This window comes from Pteronotus mesoamericanus, unplaced genomic scaffold (assembly GCF_021234165.1).
Source record: "Pteronotus mesoamericanus isolate MK-2021 breed Mesoamerican mustached bat unplaced genomic scaffold, CSHL_Meso_final contig_50, whole genome shotgun sequence".
NCBI classification, from domain to species: Eukaryota; Metazoa; Chordata; class Mammalia; order Chiroptera; family Mormoopidae; genus Pteronotus; species Pteronotus mesoamericanus.
The window spans coordinates 22781983-22796839 of NW_026555186.1; the positions used below are offsets into that span (position 1 = coordinate 22781983).

Genomic DNA, 14857 nt, shown 5'->3' on the forward strand with positions numbered 1-14857 from the left:
CAGAGGCTGGCAAGACTTGCCTCTCTTAGGTATCTGATTATAAGCACAGTTCTTGACCCCCTAAATGGGCTCTGAGCTGTAGTGATTGTGTTAGCCAGTGAGCCCTGCTAGATAGCACAGAGGCCCAGCTCTGAAGTACCCGTTTCTAGGTAGGTGTTCATAAGAAATGAGGTTCCACGGGACTATATCAAACTAACAAGTTTTTGCAAAGTAGAGGAAACCATCCACAAAATGAAAAGACAGCCCACTAAATGGGAGAACATATTTTCCAATGATACACCTGATAAGGGGTTAATATAAAAAATGTATAAAGCTCAACACCAAAAAACCAAACAGTCCAATTTTTAAAAATGGACAAAGGACCTAAATAGACACTTCTCCAAAGAACGTGCAGATGGCCAATGGACATATGAAAAGATGTTCAATGTCACTAATCAGAGAAATTTCCCAATTAAAGCCACAATGATGTATCACCTCACACCTGTCAGAATGGCTATTATCAGTAAATCAGTGAGCAAGTGTCATCAAGAATGTGAGGAAAAGGGCACCGTTGTGGCCTATTGGTAGGAATGCAAATTGGTGTAGCCACTGTGGAAAACTGTGTGGAGGTACCTCAAAAAATTAAAAATGGAATTGCCTTATAACCCAATGATTCCACTTCTGAGAATATATTTGAAGAAACCAAAGATACTAATTCAAAAGAATATATACCTCTCTATGTTCATAGCAGCATTATTTACAATAGCCAACCTGTGGAAGCAGCCCAAGTGCCCATCAGTAGATGAGTGGATAAAAAATCTGTGGTTAATTTATCCAATAGCATAGTACACAGCTATTAAAAAAAAAAGGAAAAACTTACCCTTACAACAGTATGGATGGACCTGGACAGTATTATGCTAAATGAAATAAGTCAGTCAGGGAAAGACAAATACCATATGATTTCACTCATATGTGGAATCTAATGAACAAAATAAGCTAACAAACAAAATAGAAACAGACTCATAGATACAGAGAACAGATTGACAGTTGTACGGGGCAGGGCTGGGTGGAAAATGCGAAGGGATTAAACAACAACAAAAAAACAACTGAAAACCCACCTCACAGACGCACACAACAGCATGGTGATTACCAGAGGGAAAAAGGGAGGGGGGAGTTGAAGAGGGTAAAGCGGGGATAAATGGTGTTGGAAGGGGACTTGACTTGTGGTGGTGAACACCCACTACAATATACGGAAAACAAAAATAAGTAAGAACGAAAGAAACAAGGTTCCAGGGAAGGACTTGTAACGAAGAATTTCTAAATGTCAGTTGTTGGCTCTTGCCATTTTGAATTTAAGGTTTTTCCATGGGTTCACTAGAGCTTAGGGTAAATTTATTTTTTCATTTGGAAAAATCATTTTTCCATTGTTTCAGCATGGTACTCTTGCCTAACTGCAATTGCCCTATTTTTTCTTAAACTTTGCTTTTTTTTTATTAGAAATGGCTCAGTTGGGAAACTATAATAGTGGGACAGCAGAAACACCAGAAACAGATGAATCAGTGAGTGTAAGTATCTTTCTTGATGAAATATGATGGTTTTTCTGTATATGGCATCTGGAGATTTTAGCTGTGTTAATTAATTTTATTTGTTCAACAAATATTTATGGTGGCTTCTATGTGCAAGACACTAGGCATAAAATTTTAGCCCCTCCCTTCAAAGGGAAAGGATCTTTGCTTCTATTGAAGTGAGGCATTCGTTACTGGGAGATAATAAAATACACAGAAAACATGCAAGAACAAATAAATGATAAACTTGAATAAGCTCTATGAAGAAAAAGGTCCCTGTGCTGGTAGAACATAACATGGAGAGATTTATATTAGTCTTACCCTTCCCAAAAGATCTCCCAGGGAAGTGACACCTGAGCTTAAGAGGTGAGATGTTGCTAGGATGAGAAGGGGCAAAGGGAACATTCCAGGCCAAGGGAGCATTGTGGGCAAAGACCGTGACACAAGGGAGCAGAGTGCACTGAGAACTAAGAGCAAGGGACACTGTAGAGACTGGAGAGTGTGGTTAAAAAATGGACACAGAGGTCCTTGTTTTTCTTTCAAAGAGCAGTGGTACGCTATTGAGCTTTGGAGGAAATATATGAGTGTGTGAGGTGGAGGGGAAGCACACAGGGAGACGACCGAATCTGAGTTACAGCTTGAAAAAGTCACACTGATGGCAGGGGGCGCAGACACAGGTCACCACGGGGAAGCCAATGAAGAGGCTGGGGCAGCGGCACCCGTGAGAGGTCCTGGACGCTGCCGCTGTTCTCCCGAACTATGAACAGCAGATGGGGAGTCAGGATGGAGCAGGCAGGAGTGGTCAGGCGAGAGGGGCAGCTGTGTAGCCTAAGAATCCAGGGTCTGGAGTGAGATTGCTGGATTTGACTCCACCTCTTACTACCTGCGGGGTCTTTCTGTGCTTCAGTTTCTCTATGCGTAGAATAGAAATAAAAGAATAAATGAGATAGTTTGCATGCAATGGTCAGGACAGCGCCACATAGTAAATGCCAAATAAATGGTAGCTGTTTTTGTTTTATTATAACTGTCATAATTTTGAATGTGTTGAGACTGAACTACCTTTGAGACATCCAAGAGGAGCCATCAAACTAGCAGCTGTATGTAGGGCTGGTGTCTACTGGCACTTGCAGGAGTTTTAGTTGGAGGTCTGAATGACTTAGGAGTCATCCACAGGCATAGATGAGGTCACTCTCAGGTAGGAAAGACTTCATGAGACAAGCTGGTCCCAGTCTTGAGTTACATTTTCTGAGGTGGAACATTGGCAGGTGATTACTAGATCCAGGTCCTAGGGCCAGAGGCCCAGGAGAGAGACGGGAGAGAGTTGGTTGCCTGAGTTGAGGAGGTCAGGCGGCCCAGAGGCCAGGGTGTTGGGTCAGTTTTCTGTGTAGACACTGAAGACACCCAGATGGTGAGAACATGTGAGCAGAAAGAAAGGTGGGAAGCTGGGTACCCAAGGCTTCTGAAGGTGAGTGAATGACAGAGTCAGCAGGTGACAGCACTGAATGGGGGAGGACGGGGTTCCTTCCAAAGTTACAGGAAAGGAATTCCTGGCTCTGCAGAAGGAGCCCAGAGGCTGGTCATACCCTCTCAATGTTAAGGAGACGTGGGGTATGAGAAAAAAAAAATTTTAAAGGCTCTTTATTCTTGTCCTCTGAACTAAACTTTATAAAGAGCTCTCTTTTGGAAAATTGTTATCTCAGCCATGGTAAGACTCATGATACAGGAGTGAAGAAAGACAGGCAGTCTGTGCTTGGATGTCCCATGCATTGACAACTACCTTTTCCAAGCAAGAAGGGCTGCCGCAGGAATGAAATAGCCGTGCTCTGCTCAGGGACAGAGAAGCCAGGGCACCCGCCAGCCCATGGACAGCCACTCTAGCCTGTCTTTTTCTTTTCTGGCCAACTGAAACCAGAAGGAAGGTTTGGCATCCTGGACTTCCCTCTCAAACTTTAAAAGACTAGGATGAAGCTATCCTGAATAGTTAACAGAGATAAAGTAAAATTGGGAATTTTCAAAAACTTGGTGCCTCCATCTCATGGAAATGTGGGTTCACTTCAGTGAAACTTAGACCTTGTTATGAGCAGTAGTTTATCAGCACTGCTCTGGAAAATTGATCTTTAATGCTGCCCCCCAGCTTCCTTTGTTAGAACACAGCACTTCAACATATTAAACAGAGCATGTAATTAAAGTAGTATATTTGGCTATTAAAATGATGTTCTTGAATTCTCAACTCTTTTCTAACTTCCATATTGTGTTTCCAAGAGCTCCAATGCTTCCCTGAAACTTCGAAGGAAACCTCGGGAAAGTGATTTTGAAACAATTAAATTGATTAGCAATGGAGCCTATGGGTGAGTAATTCAAAAAAACTTTATTGTATTCTAACACACTACATAATATATTCTTCACTTTATTATATGCCAAGTAGATATTATATAGGAACTTCAGTTTTCAGATCATTACTCCTTCATTGATGTGTATAATGTGCAGCTAAAATCATTTTTTACTGGATACTTCTTCAGAAAAACATATCAGGTGGCATGGGATCAGAGAGGATGACTTTAAAAGAAAAAATGTATAAAGTAAAGGAAAATTTTTATATATGCCTGCTTCTGCTTCTTTTATTTGGCCCTTTTGGGTTCAGAAGTAATTGTCTCTTCTTTGATACACTTATATGTATATGTATGAATATATGTATAGATACACACATACACATCTAGATATACATATGTGACTGAATATATATATATATAAGCATTTAAAAAAATATTACATATATCTGAATATGTAGAGGTTCATATGTAGCATACTGCTTGAGAATTAGCCAGTACTTCCTGTCCGACCAGCAGTCAACCTAGCAGGGATGTATTAATATTTAAATAGAAAGGGTGGTTAAAAATTAAAAGCAATACATTTCTTTTAGTCTTTATGTTATACCAGGATTGTTGTTCAGTTGAACTGTGTTGTAATCTGATGACATTAATGGTCCGTCTTCCTTAATTCATTTTTATAGACATGTGGCTTCCTTCTCATGGCAAAGGGTCAATATTGACACGATTCTTCTTAGTGACTAATAAATAGTTTAAAAGGGTAATTAATACACAAACTATGTCCTGACTCATTTTAGATGGCCCAAGAATTCTAGTTTAATTAAGTATTAATCCCAGTTCCATCTGAAGATGGAGAGCAATAAACAGCCTTCTAGACATTTATTGTCACTTATGTCATGTATAAGCAGATGAGATAAAAGTGATTTTGGTTGTGCCACAAGGGATGTTTCTTACAATATTTTTTTTACCTGTGATATTTTCCATACTATTAACTTAGTGAAGAACTTAAATACTTGTGAGTTATTCTTATGCTTCACTGATTTGTTTTCAGGATTATGTCAAATGGCATATTTCCTGATGTGGTTTATAAATGCTCTCTGATGTGGGGTTTTTTGGGGGGTTTTTTTGCGATATTTTATTTCCTTCAAGGATCTCACTGGAACTTTTCTACTGAAGAAAATTGTTTTAACGTGCAATTATTTGTTTGTTTACTATTTGTTTTTAGATCCTTTTAATTTTGGAGACCCTCCAAGGATTCCTTCCTTCATTGGGGAGAAGATGGTGCTTTGATTTAATGGGCCTGTGGATTTGAGCTCTGCTAGGTTTAATAAGCAGTGGAATTCGGGAATGAGATTATCTGTAAAGCATCATTTTTATAAAGTGTGGGCCTAGATCTTAGCAGTATTTGGAGTTCTAATTGGTTGAATAAACTCATTTGTAGTGCAATTAAACCACAGTATAGTAGATGAGGTATATCACACTTCGGGGAATGGTTGGGAATATACAAGAAGTTAAACAAGCTGTGAATCAGTAAACACCCAGGATGCAGGCCAAGTCATTAATGGGCTCACAAGCTGCCTGCAGGAGCCCCTGCCAATCAACTAGAACTGTTTTTTCTTTTTTTTGCTCTTCTCAGATTTAATCTCTCATTACATTTCTGACAGATTTCCTTTACGTATTAATTATTTCTAATTTGAATTTGAATGGAACTACACCCATTGGTCCACCCAGCCAAGATGCTGATTGCAGGCTTCTGTGAGCTGCTGAGCAAATGGATCCCTCTGTGGGCAGATGAGCTGGAGCTGCTAGAGGCTTTCTTAGGCATCTCTGTGACAGGGTAGTGCTCACGGCAGTGACTCACAGTGACACTGATTTTGAAAATTGGTTCTGTTGGGAACGAGCCCTCTTATTAGGAAAAGCTTCTTACCTGACATGCTAAAACATGTTGTGGTTTTCTCAACTTCCTACTTAGTGACAATTAGTGTTAGAAAGCCAATTTGCTAATTTGATAAGCATCTGATTTCCTTCTCTGTTCAACATGTTTCAGATGACTGACTGGAAATGAAACATCCCTTCATGCCAATGTAGCACTTTGTAGAGAGCTAACACTTAGCGGGCGCCAGGCACTGTCTCGTTTCTTAATCTGTGCGCTCTTCCCACACGAGCCCTGCGTGGCAGTTAGTGTTACTTCCTCTCGGATGTGGGAAGAGGCTCAGCGGCACGGTCACCGACGCTGACTCCACACAGAGCTCTTTTCTGATGTGAAGTGCTCTTTGGCTGTAACTTCTGCCCGTGTCAGTGGGAATGCAGAGGTCTTAGGTTGAGCACTTCCGCTTGGATTTTTAAATTACAGCTTTTAATGTTTTTAAATTCAAAGCATAAAATTGATTAAAAATTCTAAAAAGTAAAAAAATCTGAACTTGAAAGGCACATCGTTTGTCCTCCACTTTGCTTTATTTTCCAGCCTTGACGCACATCGTTCTCTTTCACCCCTCAAAGGTCAAGAGATGTGCCAGCTGACAGTGCCCGCGGTCCCCCGTTGTCTCCGCGTAGTTTTTCCTCTCAGCTTTCCTCAAATACATGCACTTTCATTCCCACATGCAGATTTGCTTGCACAGATTCATGTATCGGGCTCTCAGACTCATACATAATTTTATACGCATTAGACATTCACACTCCCGATAGGACTGATTTATTCTGCTCCAGATCCTGCCGGCGTCTGACTCCATCCCTCTCCCCCGCCCCACACTCACAGGCACGCACCTCAGCTCTGCATGGGTGGAGTGAAACCTGGCAGTGGGAGAACCAGGGCCGCCGGCTGCCCTGCGCCCTGCCTCTCCTCCCACCCTTGAGTTTTCTTATTTCATAAGGAGGTCAGTGTAGGAAAAAGGAGACAGAAAACAGTTTTTTCAAAGAAAACAACCCTGGAGGCTAGAAAGCAGAGAAATGTGGGGCTGAATCACTTCACTGCAGTGTTATAATCTTGGAAGGTTTACAGCCCTGCTAACAGCATGAGATGTCTGTCTGTTGGCTTCTGTGCGTCTGCCTCTGTGTTTTCTTTTTCAGTCTCTCTCTCTCTCTTTCTCTCATGACTTAAAGTAGATTTGGGACATTAATTAACAGGAAAGGAAGAAAGGTGTATGTGAAAGGTAATTATTACTAAATAAACAAAGGTCAGCATTAAGAAGAATATTCCCAAAACAATATAAAAATGTAAAAACCAAGAACATGAGACAACAAATAAACAAAAATCCAGCTACAGCAAATTCTTATTAAGAAGTCTACCTGACTTTTGCAACTTGATCAAAATATGTGTGTCCTGAGGCAGAGATATCTCAAGCTACCTATAGGATTAATTTCACTTGGTTTAGGTAAATTTCCCTAAGGATTAACTGGTTATTTTAAGTACATCATAGCAAGGGGAAGCAGAAAGTCAAATCAAATTTGATTCAAATCAGTGAACTCAAAATCTCAGAATAAAAATTGGAGCTTTTTTTTACACAGTGCCACTGAAAACCTAGTCTGGGTGATGGTCAAACGGGGCCTGAGCCAGCATTCTCTTGTGTTCTTTCATAAAAGGGGGTCCAGCTCCATTCTTCTTCCTCTCCTTCCTGTTACTCTCAAACATATTACTGAACAGTTATCCATGCAAGAAGTGGTGATGCTTGATGGAAAATCAAAATCACAACCTCCTGAGAGTCTGACAGCGAAGTTAATGATGTCATATGTCTGGGTCCTCAGCACGCAACCTGCTCAACATCAGATAGTGAAAGGAGAGATGGGAAGTAAACTCTATTCCAGCTGCTCTTCAGAATAGGCCAGTGATAATATAAAGACACTGTCTTTTAACCTTTTGAATTCTAAATGTTATTAAAAATAGATTCTCTATTTCAAAAATTCCTCTTCATGACAATATTTGTTTACTGATGCTTGTCTTGTGTTGAAGGGAAGGCCAAGTTATTCCTTATGCTGCCATGTATCTTTCCTGCTACCTCATCTGAGCAGAAACTCCAGATTTCTTTGGATTTTGATTTTATCCAGTCAGCAATTGAAATAATATATACTGTAGTAACAACTTTTAATTTGATTTAGAAAGAATGAGTAGTCAGTTGGTTAATTACAAAGCTGGTCAAAGTAGGAAATCATTAAAAAGTTATATGAACTTTAAACATTTTAATTTAACCCAAATATATGTGAACTCACTAGTCTTTTGATGTAAGCCCCTTTTAAGACAACAACATAAATTGTAATACGTTGTTTCTGTTTTCCAATTTTATACTTCTTTAAAGGAGAAGAACTTGAAGCAATCTGAATGTAGGAATCTAGATTTTTATTATTTTCTTAAGGTTTGGAAGTCTTTTTACTCACGCTAAAACAATAGGAATTATATTTAGTAACTCACTTTCCAAAACATTCTTTTCAGTTTTCTTATAAACAGGAATGCTTTTCCTTTCACCCGTATGTTTCATCAGTTTAAATTAGTTAATCATGATATCAAGACTAGCCCGAAAACCAGGTGTGGAAATAAGCCCAGCTGGTGGGAGCCCAGGTTTCAGCATATCCCGAAGTGGCCCTGGTCTGTGTGGAAAGCCTTGAGCACCCAGCTGCCCAGCTCCTATGTCAATGTGTTGCATTGTGGGAAAAACAGCCCCAGGTTATTCCTTGACTTGTTTATGTAGAATGTGGTTGAGAGCTTTTTAATATAATGGAAGAAGATGACCAAAGAAATGATGAGAGACAAAAAGAGGAGTAAAGCAAGGCAATGTTGAAACAGAGATCTCCCATGGGGGGGGGAAAAAGTATAATTTTGTGAATGACAGGAAAAGGTGGAATCAAACAGAAGACAAAAGTAATGATACACAACTTGAAAGAAAAATGAATTCATAGTTGAATACTGAAGGGGAAAATGTGAATATCAATTTAACTGAGATTGAATATACTTAAGATTTATATAAGTGGACTGCCCTGATGTATTGGTTCGGTGGGAATACAGAGCATCTTCGTCCCCCTGTATTCATTTCGAGGACAATGAAAATAAAGAGTGGAAAATGTATCTCAGATCAGATAACCCCTTGTCTTAGGAGGCGGGCCATTGGATTTATCTTACTGTGACTGATTGCTTTTTAGGTAAATTACTACTTATTTGATCATTGCATTTGTGGTAGGCCAGCCTCAGGTAACCTATTACATAATTCTAATGACTGATGGCTCCTTAGGTAAATTATTCCTTATCTGAGCATTGCCTAACCTGGGAATTCTTCCACAATAATGACAAGTGAGGAGTAACTAATGAGAAAAGGAGCCAGTCCAAAACATTTTCCTTGTTGATCATCAATTCCAGGTAGAGTTTTAAGACTCCTCCCCCAATTATTCCTTTTCTCCACATCATTCAACTCTTCAGGGAGTCCAGTGCATGGTCATGGAATATGTGGAAGGTAAATCAGTCTCTTCTGTTTGGGTGAGGCTTTCGGCACAGGTTCAGCACAGCTTACTCATTTTACAATAAAGTTGCCTGACACCCAGCCATGGACTGGATGGTACAGAAGTTGGTATATTATTGACCCACTTTTGTGTTGGGAAATGCATTTCCTGTTGAACCAGGCACAGGTGTTACTCATGCCAAAGTTTGTAGTGAGGAAATATACTATTCTTTGTTTTGGGACAGCCTCATATGACACTTCTCATTTATCTGGAAATTTCGTGGGGAATAATTACTCTCAAGTTGGAAGAAAACTACTCTAAGAAGCTATGGTTCTTTTGCAGATTCCAAAAGTATCATATAGGAAATATTTGCTTTAGTCAGTGGAGAAAAGTATCTAACATGTATGTAATACTAGAAAGGATTTTGCTCTCATTTTATTTTTGTTCTTTCAATTCTTTCCTACTCTGAATTATATGTTGGATTTTGTTTTGTTTGTGGAAAAACTGAGAACATCTGTTAACTGTTGGAAAATAGCCCATTCTGGACACTGTCCATTTTCTTCCTTCAGCCTTGGAGATGGATTTGATGCCTTATATATGACCTGTGACCCTTATTGAAACAAGTAAAAAAAAAAAAAAAAAAGCCAAAGATTTTGGCCCAGAAAGGGGTGTTTAAGCTTCCAGCATACCTGAGTTGGATTCTGGTTCGTACGGGAATGTAAAAAAAGTTGATGATCACATGGTTTACTGTACCAGAAGCACTCTGTCTTCTTGCGAAGCCTAACGCCCATACTCCTTTTCAGGGCAGTCTACTTTGTTCGGCATAAGGAATCCCGGCAGAGGTTTGCCATGAAGAAGATTAATAAACAGAACCTCATCCTCCGAAACCAGATCCAGCAGGCCTTTGTGGAACGGGATATCTTGACTTTTGCAGAGAACCCCTTTGTGGTCAGCATGTATTGCTCCTTTGAAACAAGGCGCCACCTGTGCATGGTCATGGAATACGTGGAAGGTAAGCCAGTCTGACACAGGGAACATGACACCTGTACCCAGAAACTCCTCGCTCATTTGTGCGGCTGAAACCGCCTGTATTTGTGCAACGTAATGGTTGTATCCACCTAGAAGCTGAAGCCAAGCCGTGAGATGGCTGTGTTCCCAGTCATTATCTTGTGACAATTGCTGGTAAAGAGCCTGCTCTACTATAACAAGGGAAAATTAGTGCTATTTGGAAAAAGGTGGTTGTTTTCCTTTTGCAATAGCATTTAATTCTAACTATCTTCTCTCAATCGGTCATGAAACTTAGAATATAGGTGATGGGATTTTTCCTACTTTTATCACACATCATAAAAGCATTCATTATAATTGATCTCTTAAAGAATGAATTAGAAGTACATCCTCTCAGCACTCTGTTTCCTGGGAGCTCGTCCGCACCTTTCCCTAACCCCTCTCCCTCCCCCGCGGGCAGGCATCTCCTAGACTCTCAGGGTCTCCGTGAGACTTGCAGCCAGGGGAGCAATGCGCAGTGGCTCGCCCAGGCTCACCCTTGAGCCTCTCTCCACGGCCCCCTTTTCTCTGACCATCCAGTGAGGTGACAGCAGCCCCGCCTTGGCACACTTCTGTCACTGTGACTTTATTTCTCAATGAGCCAAAGCAGCCCTGCCTTATGGGCTCTCTCCTGTTGCTGCTTCTGTCCAAAGCTCTTCCTTGTTTGACCATCCCCAGCTTTAATGAATGCACTTTTAAAAAAATATATATATTTTCTGGTCTATGGTAGGAAATTAAAAAATGAGTTAGGGGAGGAAATATTTAAGATTCAAGAAAACTCTAGCCTTTTTTGTTTGTTTGTGGTCTACTTCTTAGGTACTCCAAAGTAATCTTATTTTCATCAATTTTACATGACATTTCTGAATGTTTGAATGGCTGTGACTTGTTGACCTAAATGTGTAATGAAATGAATTGATCAGCAAGGGCCAAAACAATTTTTAAAGCATCTAATTTAAGTTCTTGTAATTGTTTGGACAGAGTCCAAAAAATGATAAAACTGGAAAAAACATTAAATATCATTTAGTTCATCCTTTTTATTTTGAAAATGAGTGAACTGAAACCCAAGAAGGGGGGAGACTTACTAGATATTTAGTGGTAGATATAACACATAAGCATAGTTTGTCTGATTTCCACCCATTGTTCTTTCACCACACCAGTACTTGCTTTGTTAACTTTTGTTGTGGTTATTTTAACAACAGTTGACATTTATCCTGTGTTTAATGTGTGTTGGCAATACCTTCAAATCATTACATAAATCACATCATGTAATCTTCACAATAACCCTAAGAGGAATGGCACTGTTACTACCATTCTGATGTTAATGGTGATAGAACCAAGACGCGTTCCCTGAGATCTCCCCACTTGCAACAGCCAGAGGTCAGGATTTGAACCTGGGCAGCCTGATTCCAGAATCCATGTTTTAGACTGGCATGCTTTAAATTGTCACCACAGTTCTAAAATTATGCTAGCAGTTTTTCAAATTTCAGTTCCACATCAGCACCAAACCTGCTCTCTTATGAATGCTGCTGCTTCAATTAAAAAAAAAAAATCTGTATTTTCTCCACACCACATTTTAATCAGAAGCATGTTCCACTTATGAATATGATATGCTGTGTCTGTGGGTAAAGGCCATTCTGCTTGGAAATTCTGCAGTCAAAACTGGTGGTCTTCTTCAGTCCTAGCTGATACTATACCTGCTCCATCATTTTTGTGTCTTTTAAAGGGGGCGACTGTGCTACCTTAATGAAGAACATGGGTCCTCTCCCTGTTGATATGGCCAGGATGTACTTTGCTGAGACGGTCCTGGCCTTGGAATATCTGCATAATTATGGAATTGTACACAGGGATTTGAAACCAGACAAGTATGTATACTGAGGAAACATGTCTTTTTTTTTATGCAATATAAAAGTTTTATTAGGTCCATAAAACTATTTTCTTTTAATGCTGTTTTGCACATTTTAAAATCCTCCCATAGTGTGCCCAAATGAGTTATTTTATAGCATATGTGATAATCCTTTAAAGGCCGTGATGCTTATAATAATAGCTTATAGGAAATGAAAAAAAAAAAGGATGATTATAAAGCCAGACTTAGTTAATTTTTTAAAACTCTTTGTTACATAAACTTTTGAATAGCTACATAAACTGCTACTAGTTTTCTGGGTAATTTCTGCTTTTGGTATCATAGTTAGATAATCCTTCCCTTCTGAAAAATGACATGCTTGATATTATATTCTGTTTTACTCATAATTTAAGTTTAAAAATTTCAATCTATCTAGAGTTCATTATGGTATTCTGATTTGAGATACAGATAGACTATTTTCCTCCAAATGACTAGCTATTCATCTTGACACTACTTATTAAATGTTTCATGCTCTCGCTATTAATTTGAAAAGCATTTAAATGCATTACATGTTAATATGTATATCTTCTGTGAGTACAGAAAGTTGTATGATAAATTTAACTAATGTTCATTACAGAAAATTTGGAAAGTACAGAAAAACATAGAGGAAAACCATTTGTCTTTAAATATTTTTGGTAATGCACAACTATTAGAATTTTAACATATTTCCTTTCAGTAGCTTTCTCCCCCAAATGCTTATTCCTTTAATTTTTAATTAATTAAAATTTTGATTTTTCCCCCTAAAATTAAAATTTTAAAAATATATAAACTCATAAAGCTGTGAAATGTGAATTGGTTACGTGTATAAGAATCATGGGTTTTGTGCTTAATGAGTAGAAATTTAAATTCAAGCCAAAAGTTGAAATCTTAAATAATACTACATTTTCTTGTCCAAGTTTCTTATCTTCTGTCTCATTTGAGTCACAGATGGGTTGCTTATCTTAGTTCCTGATGTGTGCATGGTGTATTATTGGTAGCCCTTTCTCCTCTGTTCTCTTATTCTGAAAATAGATGTCAGAGTTCCACGCCTGAATTTTTCAAGAGTTTCAGGTTGTAGATGCCATGGCTCGCAGCTGCTCCAGCCAGCTTTAGCTGGGCCTAGTCTCTGGGCCTCCCGTGTGAATTACACTCAGCTGCCAGGTGGAAGTATTTGACATCTTCCCGTGACTTTCTCTCTTCTCAGGCTGGGTTTCTAATAAAGTTGAACACTTGTATACTAAATAGTTTTACAGTTGACAAGAGAGGAGGGAGAGAGCTTAAAAAAAAAACAATAGAAAAAGAAAATAACAAGAATGAGATTCACTGTGAGTGTTGTAACTAATATATGTCCTTCTGCTTCATAGTTTGTTGGTCACCTCCATGGGGCATATAAAGCTGACAGATTTTGGATTATCCAAGGTGGGACTAATGAGCATGACCACCAATCTTTATGAGGGACATATTGAGAAGGATGCTCGAGAATTCCTAGACAAACAGGTAAGCTTGCGTGCTGTTCAGTTCTATAGAGAAATACCAAGCACGATATTGCCAGTGAATTTCAGAATTGACTTGTGTAGGGCATCTTCACATTGGTACTGAGGTTTAGATGTCTGTATAAACCTTACATTTAATAAAGTGCAAATTGCCTCCATTTTTCTCCCTGGGCCTCTTTGAACTGTCCGTTTCTCCACATTCCTCCCCCAACATTATGGTCTATTAGCAAGACAAACGACCTAATTGCACACAAGTGAGAGTGTGAGAGAGACAAATGGAAAACTGTTTTTGTAAGAAATTCAGGAGTCTCAGTAGAGTACTCGTGAAACTCATGATGCATTGTACCATCACGGGTGCTAAAATCCGAGCCATGGCCCATTTCCCCTTAAGCATGCCTCATTACCATGTGCCCGCAATCTGTTCACTGTAAGGTTACTTAAGGTAAACACATCTCAACTGTCATGCTTTTATGAATTAACCAGGGTGGGAATATATTTTGGCCATATAAATGCTAAAACGACCTCTGAAAGTGACAGATAAAAAACAGACGATTTTAAATTTAAGGATTACAAATATTTTTAATATTGTGAAATACGTGAAACTACCAAACAGGGTCAAGTGATTAATTTGAAATGACACATGACAGATAGTTTGACATTAGAGTAGAATTTTAAACTTCCTTTCTTTGGTATTTAAATAACCGATGGCCTTTAGTAGTAGGAATACCGATTTAGAATTGCTGTTCTTAAATCCTTTGTCCATGTGGCTCCATGAGATTGAGCAGGTGCACTCTGGGCAAGATAATTGATGTTTAGCCCCCTTGCTCATTTTAATTTATGTCTCGTATTGCAATTATTCTAATATTGTAATCATCTTTTAGGTGTGTGGCACACCTGAATACATCGCACCAGAAGTGATTCTGAGACAGGGCTACGGGAAGCCTGTGGACTGGTGGGCCATGGGAATCATCCTCTACGAATTTCTGGTTGGATGCGTGCCATTCTTTGGGGACACTCCAGAAGAGCTATTTGGACAAGTCATCAGTGGTAAATAGCATCAGAAGTTATCTTTAAGCCACTATTGGGAAGCAGCTATTGAATGTAATTTTATGAAGTTATCGTTGTATTTACTACTGAAATGTTAACCTT

At 39.1% G+C, this 14857-nt stretch overlaps 1 protein-coding gene across 5 annotated transcripts in view; it reads left to right on the top strand.

The window, feature by feature from the left end:
* MAST4 (microtubule associated serine/threonine kinase family member 4) overlaps positions 1-14857 on the top strand; it is a 527956-nt gene that overhangs the window by 477648 nt on the left and 35451 nt on the right. For all 5 annotated transcript variants that reach the window (XM_054578437.1, XM_054578438.1, XM_054578439.1 and 2 more), the window contains 6 exons: positions 1477-1544; positions 3807-3892; positions 10096-10304; positions 12060-12198; positions 13580-13712; positions 14590-14755. In XM_054578437.1, coding sequence (XP_054434412.1) covers positions 1477-1544; positions 3807-3892; positions 10096-10304; positions 12060-12198; positions 13580-13712; positions 14590-14755 — 801 coding nt within the window. The remainder of the gene's footprint in view (positions 1-1476; positions 1545-3806; positions 3893-10095; positions 10305-12059; positions 12199-13579; positions 13713-14589; positions 14756-14857) is intronic.